Genomic DNA, 19,380 nt, shown 5'->3' with positions numbered 1-19,380 from the left:
TTCAGTGTTTTCCGCCTTTAGGGTACACAATACATGTATGTAAACTTAGCCCACCTAGCACGCAACGCTTATCAGATCTAAACATTAGTACAGAACAACAAGGTGACCTATGACCACATCATTCAGACCTGAGGCAGAATAATACAGAATAAGTACTGTTTACTGTCACGAGGAACCTTAAATAATCATGTTAATGATGTTAAAGCATTACGTCTGACCTGGAGCAGATCATACAGTATGATATAAAAGTAGTTTTGTTCTCTATCTGGAAACAATCTGGGATTTATCACATCATGGGATACTGAAAAAAACATAAAATATCATGAATGGGAATAAAATGTAATAACATTAAATAACAAGAAGCTTATTGTATTATTCAATCTAAAGCCACAATCTGAGCTCTTACGCTGAACAGCAGTGCTGTGATTATTTTGTGTAACTCATTTGTTGGGAGTCTGATAAGATTTGCCTTTAGAAGTCTTTAATGGATTCATCATTCTAAGACTTGTTAGAGTGTTGAATGCTGTTAATTGAGCAGTAACAGCCTGAAGAATGAAGATGAAATGATTACACAATTAATCAGTCAACAGAAATTAATTAATTAAGCCTATGTGATAATTAGTTTGTTGTTTCATTCATTTTTCAAGTAAAACTGCCAAAAATCTTTTTTTATATATTACTGTAGATTGAATACTGATGGTCAGATATAAAAACCAGATGCCACATTGGGATTTGGGAGATTACAATGGACTTTTTCACTGTTTTCTCACAGTTTACAGATACAACTATTAACCAAATCACTGAGGAAATAATCTGTAGATTGATGAATAAGGAATATAATCATTAGTTGCAGTCCTACTAAAGATATGATAAAGGTTTGTGAATAGACAGTGATTGATCAAATCATTGGAACAGCTCCATTTTACTATATTATCCAAAAAAACATCTAAAGAGTCAGTAAGAGATGACTGTTAGTAACTGTTCATTCACTTAGAATTCAGAGCCAGTTGACTAACTGGTTCCGTCATCGCAGTAAAATGTAATAGAGAGAATAAATGGAGTATAAGATAGCAATAAAATTAACAAGCATGAACATCCTCTGAAAGTCTTCAATCCATTTTACAATAGCAATAATTACCCATAAAACAAGAAAATAATGCAGCATCTGTCTAAGTTCTTTACCCACTGTTCATATTTCATACAGATGTTATCAAACAGACAGTGTTACTTTGCTTGAGTTTGTCAGTCATGGCCGACCATAGATCCAGTGGATAGCTTTAATGGTCACAGAATAATAGCTTTGAATTAGCAATTTGAGCAGACGAGAGTTCAGTTATTGTTATTATTTTATTGTTTTGCTACAGATTTATTAGCAGAAGGTTAAAGGTCACGACACCAGCAACTCAGCTGAGAACAGACAATGGCCAGTGTCGGTGGCAGAGCTACATAAATTACTTTTTAACAAAAGATTCTCAAAAAGACCCAGTGTTGTTTCCCTGTGTTAGCTGCTCACATTAAACAGATTTAGAACGTGACAGTATGTAGGTCATACAGTTTATCACACTCTCATGGGATGGCCGCCATTATCTTTCATTTAACTACCTTCATAATGCCCGAAAGCTAAATTCCTCACATGCACCTGCTCCAGCTGCATTTACTCCCTAGTGATTTAGAACATGCATGAAACTGCAGGGCTGCAGACTGCGACCATTTAGTCGCATCTTGAGACCATTTTCAGACAGACCTACTAAATTTTATAACACAGTGTGTGTATGTGTGTGTGTGCGCGTGTGTGAGATAGAGAGTGATTAGAGTGGAGAGAAAACGCGAGGGATAAGTCGGGATGTGAACAATTCTTTGCAAGATATCAGCTACCCCATGTCGGTTTGTAAGTACTCTCACTCTTGCTCGGCCCTTTGGTGGCAATGAAACAAACTATCTATTCATTTTTCAAAAGAAAAGATCACTCAGACCCTCCTGTGCCCGTAGAGTCCCAAGAATGTGATGAGGACAATTCAGACGAGGAATCAGCATGAAAAACGGCGGAGCCCTTCTCTTTCCGACAGAAAATGGATTGCACAGTTTACATTGCAAAGAAAGGAAAACCAGGTATTCTATGTACTTCTCTCGCTGTGGCCCAACATTTGCAGGGAAAACTAAGTCTGCCAACTTGACTGCAAACTTTAAAAATTTAAATTCAGTCTATTTACTACCAAAGCATTCATAAGTCACACAGTTAAGATGGAAAAAATACAGATATGTCACGTTGCATGTCGATTTCAGTAGTGCTCCTAAATTTTTAGTCGGGAGCACCAGTGCTATACCGGAGGAAAAAGTTAGTCTGAAGCCCTGAAGCTGTTTCGGTGTGAGGCCAGATGTTACCAAACAAGAAATAAATTTGTGAGACGCTGCTGTGTGAAACAAAAGCCTATTTTTGAGATCAAAACCTGTCGGCACAGCACCAGTCTGCTTTCTATGGCCAGTTACAGCACAACGCCATCTGAGTCATAAATCAAGTTAAAAGTTGATGAAAAGCTCAAATCCTGCTGGCTTGTGTGCTCCATTTACTCCATTACACTTACACAACAGCAAGTATATGAAGAAATTACGAATAAAAAGACTTATTGAAGTAAGATTACACATCACAGAGATCAATACATGTGGATCGTCTTCAGAAGAGCACAAGATTCAGACAGGCTTACCTACTCAACACATTTCAACCAATCACATTTTCTTCAAGTGCTGCTTGTGGTCATGATCCTATTCCACTATACTGCTGTTGTGCTCTAGCTCATTCTTTCAGGTTTGTACTTTATATTTGTGAAGACATACTGTGCCTACCTTTTAACTATAGGGGCAGAATCCACATCAGACTGGGGGGAAAAAAGTGAGATATATAGTGTGCTGCCTTGCCTGAAATACCAATACCTGTCTCAAATTTAAAAAAAAATCCCCCTGGGGAAATGCCACACACACAGTAGGATGTGTGTGCATGAGTGTTGAGGTGTCATTTCCATAACAGCACAGTCTCTGTGACTCTAACCTCACTTCCTATCTGACTACCTCAGAAATACCACTAAGCAGCAGTGGTTGGCTATCTTCCATGTCAGTGCCTAAGAGGCCAATGTCTCTTTGCTTCTATATCTTTACTGTATGCAGAGCAGTGAGTTGATAGTTGAGAGCAGGGTTCACAAAGTGAACCTGAGGAGTCAAGGAGTGGTCACAAGTGGTCTCCAAGTCCCCATCTGCAGCACTGAAACAGATGGTAGCATGATGGGCAAAGAAACCTGGAAACTGTTCTCATATGCTTAAGAGTGGCTTTGGGTGGATGCCTTTTAAAGAAGGACATTAAAAGCCTTCAAGCCCCATTAAAAGGGCCACAGACAAACACATCAGATCTGAGATGTTTTACATCTCCAAAGCAATTTTGAAACTTTTTTACTTGCTTTTTGCTATTCAAATTATACCTTTGAAGATGCTGCTCTGCTCTGAGAAATGATTACAAGTATTTTTGGCCCTATAAAGATCACTATAAACACGACTGTCACTGAGTGACTGACTGACTGTCTGACTGATGAAGTTACACCATTGGTCAGCCAAATGCCATGTGACCGAGTGATAAAGTTACACCACTGGTCGGTCGGCTGTGTTGGAGTTGGAGTTTGGTCGTTGCTCTTTCAAACTGATTTGATTAAACAAGCAATGCTGCCAACATTTCCTGACTTATTTTCAAAAAAGCAGCAGACGTAGTGATTTTTTTTCTTTTTTTTTTGGACAAACCTTTGTTTCTTTCCATAGAGGGGAGTTGCCTGTATTTCCCTCCGCAGGCACAACCATATTTGCTGACCACATGGCAGCTGACGTGAATGACCTTCTAACTTTTTCTCTGGGAGAGCATTTTACATATGAATATAGCTTTTATATCGCTTTTTATCTTATGTGTTTGGAGATTTTGTCAGACGACATCACTGTTGTAAAATTGGGATTTTAGCAGAAACTTTGCGATAGCTTGGAAGTGACAGGTGGTAATATGTAGTCTTAATGGGCCATGTTTCAGTCACTATTTCATATTTTGTCCATACATGTAAATGAGAGCAGCCTTATTAGAAATTCGGCTGAATTAAAATACTGTATGCGTGAGCAGAGAGACTAGGAGAGAAGAAAACAGATAGAGGGTTGAAACTGGCCGACACTAGGCAGCTCCTGAAAGAGTTATTTCAGGCTTTCCCTGGAAAGAAATCTCTGATGCACGGTAAATTATGTATTTAACATTGTTTGGAAGCAGCAAAAGAGTTGCTTTAGCATGAGTGTACACAGATGTAGTGAAAAGCAAACATGCTTACATTAAACAGCAATGGTTGGTTTGTTAGCATGCAAACTTTTGCTAATTAGCACAAAACATAAGTACAGTTGAGGTTGATGAGAATGTTATTAGCTTTGCATGTGTTTCATTATAGATCAGATTGGACAAGTTAAAATTTTGTGACACTAGAGGAAAAGTCAGGCGATCAGCAAAGTCACCTGGAAGCAAATCTGTCCATTAGTTTCGACATACTTTATTCTAGACCAAAGTGACCGACCAGCAGACCAACAATGGTCTGTTTTTAGTCGTGCTAGCATGGCTAAAAAAACAAAGCAAGCTGCCTTCACGGCTCAGTTGACACTGCTGAATAAATCGCTGAGAAGTATGGAATGTGCATTAAAAAAAAAAAAAAAAAAAATTTTTATTCTGGGCATTGCCATGGAAACAGGTGTTAGACCGAAGGCACAGTCTAACTGAAAACAATGCACTCCCGGGAATCCCAGGTCTCTTTGTTGAACTCCTTATCATCTGAATATGAGTTTACCCTCCCTGTTGTAAATCAAACATGCTCTCCATGAGGCAGCTCTTTCTCACCCGACTATAACTTTACATTTGACTTCTCTCGGTGATCAGCGCTGCATCTTCTGTCCTCTAACAGCTAGTGGTCTATTCTCAGGTGCCAAGCTACAGAAGTAAATAGGATGTGATATGTATTAGCACACGGCTGGTGTTACAGTGATACAAACATGCTGTCATGTCAGGATCACTGTGGATCAAATCCCTCCGTAGCGACCGGGATCGCCTGCGGGTGTGGCTTGCCTGCGACTCCCTGGCATAGTTACCATGCAATGTGATCTTGTCTGCATAATGAGTTCACAATAACAACAACAGCAGCTTCTCCCATGGTGACACCGTCATGTGAACTACCTGTCGTTTCAATTTTCTCTTACTAAAACTGACAGAAAACTTTGTTAATATGCTGATATTTGGGCTTTTGGGTTGGATTACTAGTTCTCCTTCCACAACATTATTGTGCTGTTACAGTGATCTAATCTACACATTAATATAATTCAGTTGTTCAATTGTTATTAATTATCCAAGAGCATTAGATTAAAGATTAAAATGATTTCAGCCTGATCTATAGAGAGAAACTGGACTCAGCTCAACGAAAATTAATGTTCTGTCCAGACTTGATATGAAGGAGCTAAATCATGTCTGAAGTAAATAACTGCTTAATTTCCTTTAAAATATGTTTTCTTTAGTGCTGCAGTGCTCTCCTCTTCTGGCTCAGTGCCTAGGATGACTGATTTGGCTCTGCTCCTAACCAGCGGCAATCCTGTGATCTTTCATTACAAACTGTACCTCTACGGCAAACCCTGCTGCAACAGTCACAGCTCCAGAAATTTGACCAACATATGGACTGTTCCCAAAGCTGTCAGCTCCATTAAAAAAACTGGTAATGCCTTCAAGTCACCACGAAATGAAATATGAACACCTGGGTAGCTTGTTATGTTTGTACTAACATAGTGATTTGACAACAGATTGGTTAAAAAAAATAAAAAAAATAATCACATTTATCAAAATTCAATTTCACTGGCAACTTAGATAGAACAGGGATATGGAGGGAGACAGACACAGATGACGGAAAGAGCAGATGTGTTTTTAAATGGTTTGGAGGAGATTTAAAATGACATTGCAAAAAAATTAAATAAAAATAATAATGCTGAACTGATAAGGACTTAGGTGAGTTCCTGGAAAGTGAGACAGAAAGAGACAGTTCAGAGATAGAAACGGCAGCATTTCCTGCTGATTTATAGTATGAATAATAAGACGTGAGAAAGCCAGATTCATAAATTCAAAACGGGAATGTTTTTATAACAGTGCTTTAGTTCTATATTTCAGCAGTTGATGCAGTAACAGAATGTCTAAGAGGAAATTAGTAAAGATGATACTGAGAAAATGAATCGTGCGATGATAAGATGATCATTTTATGTTTAAGTTAATTCTGTTGTTATAATTATTTTAATATTGACTTATTATTCTGTGATCTCAACATAAGCTTTCTGACTTACCAATTTATTACAATAATTAAATAATAGTATAGAAAATAATATTTTAGGCAACTAAATTGCATAAAGAAAACAAAGAAACAAGAAGTCACATGCTCACCCTGGCGAAGTGCTCCGGGTCTCTCAGAAAGACGGTCCTCTCCTTAGCGATGCTGTTGCTATGGTAGAACTCCACCAGCTCGTTGAGAGAGGAGAAGAGCTCATCCCACACGTAGTACTGACCACAGCGATCCTGCAGCACCTTGAAATGCTGAACATGGTCCCCATAACTGCAAAACAAATAAACAGACAGATAGAGAGAACTTTACAACAGTTTCTCATCTGAAAAAGGGCATTTATGAAGATATCACCTCCCTCATTTAGCTTCAGTGGGGTCATGGAGTCAACACCAAAATGTTTCTCTCTGAGTTCAATGTTGCTGTAGTCAGATTAAGAAAAAAATGACGTGATATTTCTTGAGCGTATTGTTGTCACATCGCAGTTTATAGCAACAGTGAAGATTAAAGATGGTCATCATCATCCGATCTTCTCAGACTACAGTGCGTCTTCACATCACAAGTTACATTTTGCATACAATAAATGTGGAACGGCTTTGGGTTGATAACAACACTGTTGGCCTTTGGTCCTCTCATCCGCCCCTTTCACTCCACAGCTGTCAGCTGTCAGAGCTGGCATGAATTCAGAGTGTTCCTGTTCATTTTTCTCCTCAAAAAACACTGGAGTCACTTTTATTTCCTATTTAATTTTGTCTTCATTGATGTTTATCTATTTCAACCAGGTTAGTCCTGAGTGTTCACTAAAACGGACAAAGCAATACAAAAATAGACCAGGAGGCTGACACAGCCACAACACTTATAAAGAGAAACCCACACTGAAAAACTGTGGAAAATCTATGCAAAATGTAAATCAATATAATAAGTAGAAAATAGAGACAATTATCAGTGGAGCCTTTTTTTAGTATGTGTGAGTCATATTTTGGAATTAAAAGAGCAGACGATGACATTTACATGAGCTGCTCTGTGGGTCTGGGGGAGTCTGTGCAAAGCAGATGATGTCAAACAAACGTATGTAACATCCATTTAAATGTGTATTACTTTACGAAAAAAAAATTTAGCACGATAAAAAAAAAAAATTTAAAAAAAATTGTACCAGTAGTTTTGATGAATACAAGGTTGGCAGGGGAAAAAATCATTTAGTGAAGCCAAAAAACAATGAAATGAAGCCAATGGCACAAACAAAAATAGACACAGTTTTGGAGTGCAGGCCTTGTTGCTGTGATTAAAAGAGTTTGGCCAGTGTTCATTGGCAATCATACCTGCTCCCCTATCCTGCTCTGTGGTGGTTGCTAAGTAACTTGCCAGCTTATCTTTAGAAATCTGGACATCTCACCATGATCGTACTGTTATATAACTGCACCTAATATGCAATGGAAGTCAATACAACTCCCCCATATTTCTAAACACATCAGAGAGTAGGTGTGTGTGTCAGCCTTATGTTAATGATGATAAAAGCTCATTTCCCCTGTCCATAAAAAAGATAATAATGCAGTTGGGAAAACAGTGCTAACATCCTCATTTTCGTGTTTTTTATTGTAACATCATTGATGTCTATTAAGATACAGCAGAGTCTTCCTGTAAGTGATTTGTCTTTTCTCTAAAACGAGTACAATTCGGCATTCATGGTTTAACCTCACCAAACTCCTCCTCAATCTAGTCTGATGGGCACTGTTCCAAGCTCAGAGAAAGTAAATGAGCTTGGGCTTGTTTCACCCAGAATTTCTTTCTCTATTCAGCCGCCGAGCTTTGTGAACAAGCAGGACTGACTCCCTGATGACTGGATGGCATTCAGCTACACCTCCACCCTGCCCTTCTTTCTCTGCTTTCTCTGTTTCACCCTGCATGTCCTCATTTCTCTCCTCTCACCCTCAGTCCATGTCCCAAAAAAAATGATGAAGCTGTGGTGTGGAAAAAGGTGGTGTAATTCAAGCCAATTTGGGATGTTTTTTGACTGATTTTTGGATTGACACTGTTCCAGCCTCTGTAGTCTTTGAGCATCAAGTCATTCTGTGTGAGCAGCAGTGTTATCTGTCAGTCTTTTTTTTTTTTTGCTTTTGCTTTTGCCTCAGGGTCTGTATTCCTGTCTGTGTTCTCACTCTTCTCCATTATCTGACTTCTATCTAACTTTTCCCTCCCTGTTGCAATTATGTGCTCCACTGTGCCGCCGCTGCCTTTCTCGATTCAGCCTTACCCTTCCATTGACTCACACACACATAACACAAAGTCGTGATGTTCTCTGAATGATTTCCATTAGCCCCACCAGTGTCCCTAGTTGTCCGGCACCCTCTGCTGCACCCTAATGGTGGGGCCTTTTTTAGTATGTGTGTGTCATATTTTGGAATTAAAAGAGCAGACTATGGCATTTACATGGGCCGCTCTGTGGGTCTGGGGGAGTCTGTGCAAAGCAGATGATGTCAAACAAATGTATGTAACACCCGTTTAGATGTGTATTACTTTATGATATAAATAATTAGCCATTATATAAAAAAATATATTTTTGTACCAGAATGATTCCCATTAGCCCCACCAGTGTCCCTAGTTGTCCGGCACCCTCTGCTGCGCCCTACTGGTGGGGCTCCGTTACTGCTGCCAGCTGCGCACGTGTGCAGCTGTTTGTCTGAGGGCGACAAAGCATGGGCCAGTGCGTGCACCGCATACAAAGAAATAATAAGTACGGATTTATGAGTGTAGAAGGTAAAGAGAAGAGTGGAGAGTAAAGACAGGATGTAGGCAGGGCAAGGACTTTCCCTTTAGGGGATTCACAAAAGCAGTATGAACACATCAAATACTCAAAGGGAAGGAAAAGGGGAAACAAAACATTTTAAGTTGTCCTAGCCTGTTCACCACATTTAGCTCATTTCCTGCAGGTGTTGGGCAAAAGTAACCATGCTTTGTCTAGCATTAATTTTTTGTTTCAGTTTTGAAATGTTTTTTTTTTTTTTAACCTACCAGGCCCAGCTTAAAATTAACTGCTGTGTCTTACTAACAAAATGCTTGAAATCAGAATGAATGTGATGCAAACAGGCTATTTCATTCAGTGGCTCACAGCACACACAAGTTAAAGTTGGTTTTCCATAGACACGTGATGCCAGGTCTTTTGGGAAATAATTCCAGATGAAATATGAAGGAATTACATTCAAACTCTGTAAAGGCTACCATTATTTTGGGTGGGCAACATGTAGTAAAAATGTCATTTTGATTATATCAGACAATAAATCAACTGTTCTGAAAACTTACATACATATAACATCTGAAATATTTCATTCTGACCTTGGCAAATCGGTTCCACATGTAGTGCCAGAGGAAAACCAAAATTTCCTGTGACATCTCCATGCAGCTGATCAGAATCTATTCAAATATTGGAACAACAATGGAAACAATGGAAACTTACTAATATTATTTTATAAACTATATTTGACTTTTCCTCATCTTGTAAATAGTTTACATCAGTGATCCCATTGTGGTGAATACAAACTCTAACTTAGTTCAGCATTACCAGCAAAGGTTTATAAAAAGCAAAAGAAAAAGGTTTTTTAAAGAGGATGAGAGAAAGTAGATGAAATGAAATGTTGCAGCTATATCAGTGTTACAGCTGATGAAGGTTTTATTCATTATTACCCAGAGACATCAGAGAACCTGTGTGCTATAACAACACAGACAACATCTGTCTCAGCTTCATCACACACACACGCACACACACACACACACACACACACATAAAGCACACTCTCCAAGTGCCCTGTCATCTCCCTGATCCAGTGTAATTAAGGCCCACAGCGATAGAGAGATTATGTTCTTTTTCCAAGTAAAAGGAAACGAGAGAGAGAGAGATTAAGAGAGAACAAGAGTGAGAAAGATTGAAAGAGAGAAAATGAAATAGATGTAGAGATAGAGATAGAACACACAGCGAGAGATATACTGTAGATGAGGACAGAAGTTATTTTTAAAACTTTACTCTGTGCCAGCACAATTCAAGATGCGTGAAGGTCATCCATCCATCTCTCCCTCGACTTCCTCCATCAGTCTATTCTCACTTCCCTGTTCTCGCTGTCTCTCATCCTGCCCCCCCCCCCCCCACCCCTCTAATCTGTTGTTCAGATTCTAAACTGCTGCAGATGTCTGCAATGCTTCACCCAGACACACTGACACCTCCAGCTGTCAATTTAACTCTGTGACTGTGTGCGTGTGTCAGTAACTTATGGTCGTGTCAAGGAGTTAGCAGTCTGCATGCTTGCTGCAAATCACAGATTATATCTTGTGTTGACATGTGCCAGGCAATGAGTGTCTGTTGGTGTGTGTGTGTGTGTGTGTGTGACTGCCTGTCCATGGCTTGTGTCTCATGTAAGACAGCTTGTCTGTGAGCTCAGTGGCCATGAGTGTGTGTTTGTATGTGTGTGTGTACAGTACGTGTGTGCCATCCTTGCATGTGTGTGTACATGTGTGTCACGCTTGCATGCCAGCCAAGTATGTCAGTGAGAGAGTGAGAGGTTCAGCTCCTCCTGCAGCATTAAAAAAGCAGGGCTGTCACCTGCTTCGATAGATGAGGAGTGTGTGTGTGTGTGTGTGTGTGTGTGTGTGTGTGTGTTTGTGTGTGTGTGTGTGCAGTTAGGGGGCTGAGACGGAGCGAATATGGGGGAAGAATGATAAAATATGTTTGGTGGAGGCAATTTAGTTGAAAGTGTGTTGACGGCTCAATAAGGAGCCTGAAAAAGAAATGATATGAGCTCCATAAAGTGAGAAGGAGTCTCTTCTCAAGTCAGTTATCGCCACAGAAAAAGCAGACACTTACCTAAACAATGATTATATTTAAAAAAGAAAAAAAAAAGATTTATTCTGCCTTTGAAAAGACACCATGCCTGTATAGCTTTGTATCTTTTCCAACTCCCAAACAATGAATTCAAACCATGAATTCTTGCGTGTCAGCCTGAAAATTAGGACAGACTGATACGATCGAGTTCAGAACAAGAGCTGCTGTCACTGATTGAGATATATTTCGGGAGATGGAGCCCATAACAGCAACTGGCAACTTTTACTGTAATAATGGAATTCCTGTATGTGAGTAGTTATGTAATAGTTTCTCAGAGCCAGAGCTCCTTCGAGGGAAAAAATAATCTAAGTCATGTAGATAAATCTCAACAGGCAGAAGCCAAAGAGCCACAGGTTTTTTTGGCTGTGTAATGTTACACAACCCCTTAAGTTAGAAGCTATAGACATAATTTACCGAAACAAAAAAAACAAAAAAACAACTATAATTTCAAGTAGCTTTGCCATCTCTCCAAGAGATTAGCTAAACCAGCCTGTAGTGATTTCAAATAGTTAGCACTGCTACTGTATGTGGTAAAGTCTTAAAAGAAATTGTTTGACAGGTTGTTAACTTTCTTGCAGAGTCACGTGAGAATATCTATACCAAAATATGAATGATGAATATGAAGCTAGCCAGTAGCCTGTTAGCTTGGCTTAGCACACAAACTGGAAACTGGTGTAAACAGCAAGCCTTTGCATAGGGTAACAATTTTTTATTTTATTTTTTATTAAAGTTTTTGTGTGGATTAAACAAACCAGACAGCGAGCTTTAGAGGTGCTATTAGGTGCATTTTCTTACCTTTGGACAAAACCAGGCTAGCTGTTTCCAGTCTTCTGTGCTAAGCTAACTAGCTGCTAGTGGTGGCTTCATTTTTTACTGTTCAGACACAAGAGCAGTATCAATCTTCTGATCCATCTCTCAGCAAGAAAGTGAATAAGTCTAATTCTTAAAATATCCAACTTTCAAGTTGCTAGCAAAAGTCATGGGGGAGCTTTTAGCCAACTTTTTAGTTACCCCTACAGTTGATACAGAGCAGAGACGGACAGAGATAAAAGGCAAAGGATAGAGTAAAGATAGAATTAAGTAAGAAAGAATTGAATAAAAAAAGAGACAGAGAAAGGAAAGGAGGAGACCTTCTGGAAGGTTTGTCTCCCAGAGGACTGGCTGGTCTTATTTCATCTCTACTGTCAGTATGAGAAAACAGAGAAATAAGAACTTAAAGCAGACCCCCACCCCCCACTGTAAGCTTTTCCTTCTCCTGTCTATTTTATCTGCTGTCGCTGCTTGCTCTTTCACTCCGTCTCTGTTCATCTCTCTTTATATTTTTCCCTCTCCTCTGTATTTCTCTATGTATTTATGTCTCTGTCTCTCTCGAGTCTGTCTCAGTCGCGTTTTGGTCACAGAACTGTGGTATTAAAATGTGTCATTGAGCTGGGGCGTAAGCCTTACTGGAGAGTTGAAAAAACAGAAGACCAATGCACCAGTTTTTCTATAGTTGCTACATAAAGATGAATTCATTAGGGATTTTTCCAAATCCCTCCAGCGCCCATTTATTCATCATATGCAAACAGCTTTAAAGGAATAGCTTTGTTGCCAAGAGTTAAATGGAGAAGATTGATACCATTGTCATGTCTGTATGAAGCTACAGCCAGCAGCCAGTTAGCTTAGCTTAGCACAAAGATTGGAAACGGGAAACATCTAGCCTGGCTCTGTCCGGGCAACAAATGAGATAACATGTAAATAAGATTAAGAGGCTTTGTGCTAAGCTAAACAAAGATAAGCTAACCGGCTGCGAGAGATGCTTCATATTACAGACATGTTATATTACAAATTGATCAAACTCGTGCTTCAGTGGTTTGGGGATGCATAAAGCAGGAACAGAACTTAGAGAAATTCACCTGGAAAAAAAAAGAAGCTATTTGCTTCCAGCCCCATATATTTATTCCAAAATGGTATTGCATAACTCACTGACTCACTTCTTGACTCTGTCATGAAGTCTTTGATGCATTTTCCCCACATGCATTAATTTGTCCAAGTAAACCCAAATAATGTACTATCTGAGGAGTTATCAAGAGTCACTTAGTGTGAGATTGCCCCCCAGGTGATTACATTCATGCGACTTCGAACCCGCAGAGACAATGTTGCTGTAAAATAAGCATAAGCCCAAAGGTCAGTTCCCATTAACGGTTCTTCTTTAGAGTAATGACTGTGATAAGAGACTAATGATGACTGATGACAAGGAGGCTGAATGAACAGCTCAATTCAGCACTTACTGTATGAGCCATCAGCCACTGGTAGAATGAGTCAGTGATATCTCAGGCCATGTCAAAGATGGTGGCCAGGAGGATGTTTTCTGTGGCTGAAAACGTCAGTTTAGATCAGATGTGAGACCAAGAAAACAGATGTGGGTTAGATATGTCTGCTGTAGTCTTAAGGAAAAGCACCTGGATTAAACTCCCTGAATAACAATAGTGAACACACAAAGCTTGAGACACATCAACACACACAACATTTCTGACAGACATCCGGCTCAGACAAACTATCAGACTGTTAAACCAAAGAAAATGTCTTTTGTTCTACAAGACCTTCACCCAATAAAAGACAAAGGCCACAGGACAACCACCTTGGTGTTTGTGAGCTTTCATGTGCATGCAAAGGCTGACCACCGTGCTCTTCATACAAAATGTTTCAAGCAGGACGTAGCTGTGGTGAAACAGCTTAGAGCTCCATCACACAACAAGATATGCAGCGATCAAAAAGAAAGCGACGTCCTGCTCGCACAATTTGACAAAAATATAAAGAAACATTTTCTACTGTTTCAAAGAGAAACAGGTAACCCAAGTCCTTGATAAACAAAATGACAAAAACTTAAAATATCCCAAAAATCTATTAAAGGATCTATTGTGTTGTAATTATAATTAATTACAATGTTAATGAAATAGTAATTGTAATTGTTTAGTGTATCAACTTTCCCTCGAAGAACACTGTATGCTTTTGCTACTGATTTCTTAGAGTGTGTGTTGATGACGCACGGAGCCTGAGAACAGTTGTTACTTTCAGCTGTGAAGGTGCATGGGGTGAGGGGGCTGACATTGATAGTGAATGTGGCAGAGTATGAATCAGGAAGTGAGATTTTCCATTTTAGAAAAGGTGACAGTTACATCTCTTCTCTGCAAGAATTTGTAAAATACCACACAGGTACAAGACATGCTGCCTTTTATTTAAAACTATGTCAATGTGCCTCAGTTCCTTTGCTTAACTTTTTCTTTTTCAGGATAGATCGATATTATAGCATTGTGAAAAAATGTGAAAAGACAAAATACAGCCTTTGGGTGCATCTGCTGCTGAGTCAAAGGAAGATGTGAAGCCCAGCTAAGCAAAATGGATTCCTCATCTCTCTCTATAAAATACTAGGTTGGCGTCACTTTGCTCCACTTTCCAGAAATAAGCTACTAAATAACCCATTGGGACAGTGTCACTAGGCACAGTCTGAAGTTAGTCCCCTGCCACATATTCTTTTATACCCACCTTTCAAAAGTATTCGGCTCTAAAGGTGTTTTAAACAAGCCCACCCTCTATTCTGTCTGTACTTCAGACCACATGCCCTTCTGACTGAATTTCCATGACGACTGATCACCTTGAAGGCCCGCAATCAGAACCATATCCTCCACTGAGGCTGCTGAGGTCATGTCACTGGTGCTTTCTCCGGAGATTTTAAAAAACCTGCGGGAAGGTCTGCATTCTACATCGGCGGATATTTTATATGCTGGTTCCAGCATCTTTCTGACTCAATATATTCAATCTTTAGGCATATAAATAAATTAACAGCTAAATAAATGCAGGACTTGTTATTTTCTTACCAGCATTTGATTTGATCACTCTTTAGTGATAGAAAACATTTATCTTCAAATTTAATTATAACTGTATATCACAACCAAATGATCAAAGTAATAATAGATGGATTTGAAACTGACCTTCAGTTTTAATGTATCATCACATTGTCATATTATATTTAATGAAGAAAAACATTCAATATAAAAGCCATCATCTATGAAAATGCATAGCTATTTTAACTGAAAACTACAAATATCATAAATTTAAAGTTTAACCTTATACCACATTCACAATGTTGCATGATTCCTAACTCCACCTGCAGTTTTTCCAATAAAGCAAGAAACAAAGCCCCTTTCTTGAACCCGTTCATGGCTGTGAAAGTGGATCTGATTTTCCCGGACTGACGTGACGTCAAAGCCGGACCGCGCTGAGCCGAATCTCCACTGTTACTCCTGTCTCACGTCTCCTCTGACAGGAGAACTGTTTGTACATGAGGGCCACACACACACACACACACACACACACGCGCGCGCTCAGACAAACACCTGACCCAATTTTCAAGCTGCTGCACGATCCAGCAACAACAGCCAGAGAGACATCAACAAACAGCCAAAAAAACAAGTAGCATCAAAATCCTCTCTGTCCCCTCTTGGCAAACCTGTTTTACACACAGCACCTCCCTTCTCTCCCCTCACTGTTCTGTAATTTTCCCTTTTTATTCCCCTACTGCAGTCAACCTGTTTATCCTTTCCTTTCCTTTCCTTTCCTTTCCTTTCCTTTCCTTTTTCTCCTTTCCTTTCCTTGCCTTTCCTGTCCTTTCCTGTCTTGTCCTGTCCTGTCCTGTATTAATCCTTCTAAAAGTCTAAGACAAATCCACTGAGAGAGAGTATCATGCCCAGAGATCAGAAACTGACCACAGAACAACCCAAAAATTCAACTCTTAACCCCTGACTTGAGCCATCTTACAGCCCCAGCTGCAAGTGAGAAGCCAACCCTCTGTTCCAGACCTGGCCTTTATTAACGCCAAATTTCAGCCTTTATAACCCCCACCCGCACTCACACACCCAGCCTCTCCAATTCTAATATCTACACAGCCCCCGGGAGCAAAACACCAAGCCTCAGCTGCATCCCTGACCGTCATCCCCCAACAAGACAACCGATCGCCCCCATCAGCAGCTCCAGATGCCGCAGTGTGCCAGACAGGATTAGCTCACATCAGGCCAGAGGGGTTGCAGATCTTCCCTCTTACCCTCCACCCCACACCTCATCCTCTAAACCCTCTTCCTCTGACTGCTCCTCTGATCCCCTGCCACCGTCATAAACACTACACTACACACACACACACACACACACACACACACACACACACACACTAATACATGCGCATATTCAGAATGTATTAATTAACAAACAAGGGACAATTATACTGTGTGCGGAGGGGATGTGTGCACACATTATATGTTTTACATAGATCTGCTAATTAAATGAGATTGTACTGGATGAGACAGGATGAAAATTTACTCTTCCCTGCGGAGAAACAGGGCAGTTGCAGTAATAAGTGGACACATGACAATATAGGAACACACGCATCAAAGTCGTGTGTTTTAGAGGAAAAAGGTCAAAGTGCAAAATATATGATTCTTGAATGATCACCTACCTGACAGACATGGAGAACTCTCCGGGAGCACTCTCACTCTCTCTGACCAGAAACGCTCCACACTCCCTGTGTCTGAGGCGACTTTCTGCCACGCCACGAGATATACGACCTGCAAACCAGCTGCAGGCAAGAGAGAAAGAAATGGACAGAAAGAAAGAGGTCAGTGATGCTACTGCTTCATGCATATGATCTGTGTTGTTCAGATTAATGAGCAGCTGCAACACAATTGAGCACAAATCAACTTGAGAAGGGAATTTGTTTGGATGTTTGTATTTTCAGCACAGCACAGATCAATGCTGACAAATAAAAGAGAGGTTGACTGTGGGGTGAAAAAAAAAAGTAAAATTAGCACATTGGTGAAGTTATTTTTAAACACGCTGCTAAATATGCATGCAACACAAATCCCAAAATGCTGGATTTCAGTTGTCAGCGGTGGAGCGGTAGTAATAATTTCATTTTTCATTTTATTTTATTATTTCTCATTAGTTTTGCTTAGTAGAGCAGTTTGCTTTGATGCAAGGCTTGCATAAGTGATGTTCTGCTTTCATGAACCTGCGCTCCTCATCTGATGACTCAGATGAGGACAGAGCGCATCCAGTATGGTGGACAGATTACAGGACGCTCTCGTTTCAGGTCAAAAAGGTCAGCGTTCTGGAATTTTATTTCATGGCTCTTGTGAAGAAATGTGGAGGAGTAAAAAACACATTTCCCAACAGACCATACACGAACTCTGACTGGACCGTACAGCAGTGTTCATTAATGAGCCAGAGCTGCTGTAATGGCTGTGCTGTCAGTTTAGTGTTTGTCACAGTGAATGGTAGAACCCAGCTGGTGTATGACCATCTGATGGAGATTCAGGGTGTACCAGCAGCTTCACTGTAAACACACACACACACACGGCTGTATGTGATTACGTAAGGCAGCGAGTGAGTGTGTTCCTTTGGGTAGGCTGCCTTATGCCGGAGTGCAGATGTCCAAAGCAGAGCAGAAACCGCCCGGAGGTGCTCACGCTCACTGATGAGCTGTTTAGATAGACCAGTGCTGGACGTGTGAAATGTATTCATCTGCTTTACAGATGAGTTGACGATGCCTGTGTGTGTGTGTGTGTGTGTCTGTGTACTTACGCGTGTGGCCGCAGGTTGATGTAGTTTTTTGGCACAAAGCCTTTTCTGTTGTGGAGCTCAGCTGTGTACCAGTTAGGATCATCCTCCATGTTGGTGATCTAGGAGTGAGCACACGCACACACACACGCGCGCACACACACACACAAACACACACACACACACACACACACGCACGGATGTAATATTGCCCATAATGATGTTAATGCAGGCTTGGTCATTATTTTTTCTCTCTGTCTCACTGTATTTCAGTCTCCTCGCCAGGCCAATCTTCCTCAATTATCCACTACAGTGGCTTTTATCCATCTTTGTGTGAACTCTCAATTCACACAAATTCCAAAGCACACAATATTATTGGCAAGTTCAAAATGCCACATGAAGACCTTTGTGATTACGCACATGCAGGGCCAGCAAACAGATCCGGCCTGCTCTGCATTAACCCAGAAATTTCATCATAATGTCACAATGCAAGCTTCATTTCAATTGTTTTTGACTGCTCTCATTACAGTATCAGTTCTCATAAAACATTTAAAGTGAGTGTGATAAAATAATACATTCTTCCCCCTTACAGATCAAATCTGAGTTCATTCACATTCAAAAACTGTGCTCAATTCGGCACACTCTGAGGTCTCGCCGCAGCAACCGTACATGGTCTGGTGTGGCAACTAGCTTATGGTGGCTAATGATAGCTACTCTTAGCAAGCTTAAGATAGACGCTGCTGTGTAAGTGACATGTCAGTCAGCTCACTGACTTTAAGTCTCTGTTTGTGCTTCTGTTACACAACATCGTAGCATTATACAGGTAACATTTCAGCGAAGAAGAAGTAAACACATCATGTCAGTTTGTGCAGTGGAACTGGCTGCAGTGTGACTGTAGGGGCCTCTGTTCTACAAAAGTTGCATGGTCTCGCTTTAAGCATTTAATTCAAAACAACCAGCAATTAACTCATAAATGCCTGAAATTTGTCTCAGGGGCAGCTGCCACATTCACATTACATCAGATTTATCAAAGCTCATAAACATGGAAAGGGCATTCATGTCAGCCTCATGGTGGTAACGAGAGAGACAGTCAGTGTTTCTAGATGGCTGATATGGCCCTGCACGTTGTTGTATGATATGGCCCCTGTATTGTGTGTATGTCCCAAATCATTTTTAAAAATCTGCCAAAAGCTGCAAATATATTTTTGTGTTTCAAGTAATTTGCTCCAGACAGAAAATGATTGAAGTGAGTGACGTCTGCTCATCCCTGACCTGATTGATGTTCTCTATACCTCCTACCTTCATTTTGGATAGAGCCGGGGCTGGCAAAGCAAAATCATTATTATTCTCATTATAAATATTATTATTGACAGTTTTTAGACAACCTTAGAAAAACCAAGTGATGAGGGCAGGGGAGGACAACCTTTAATTGTGAGAGAGACACATTGTCACCTGATATGCTCCAGTTTAATATGAAGCTGTTTTATTCTCTCTCATCTCATTGGTCTGGTCTATTATTGTCATATTTATTTCGGTATTCTAATCCAGTTGTGACAA

At 40.2% G+C, this 19,380-nt stretch overlaps 1 protein-coding gene across 2 annotated transcripts in view; it reads right to left on the bottom strand.

The window, feature by feature from the left end:
- The window catches only part of grapa (GRB2 related adaptor protein a), a 37,561-nt gene that overhangs the window by 5,944 nt on the left and 12,237 nt on the right, over positions 1–19,380 (bottom strand). For both annotated transcript variants that reach the window (XM_087171407.1, XM_023397112.2), the window contains exons 2-4: positions 17,848–17,945; positions 16,724–16,843; positions 6,473–6,641 (exon numbers count right to left, since the gene is read on the bottom strand). In XM_087171407.1, the coding sequence (XP_087027533.1) occupies positions 6,473–6,641; positions 16,724–16,843; positions 17,848–17,945 (387 nt within the window). The remainder of the gene's footprint in view (positions 1–6,472; positions 6,642–16,723; positions 16,844–17,847; positions 17,946–19,380) is intronic.

This window comes from Seriola lalandi, unplaced genomic scaffold, assembly GCF_002814215.2.
Source record: "Seriola lalandi dorsalis isolate HSWRI2012SDOR001 ecotype SW California unplaced genomic scaffold, Sedor1 jcf7180002054997, whole genome shotgun sequence".
NCBI lineage: Eukaryota > Metazoa > Chordata > Actinopteri > Carangiformes > Carangidae > Seriola > Seriola lalandi.
This window is presented reverse-complemented; position numbering and strand designations above follow the sequence as displayed.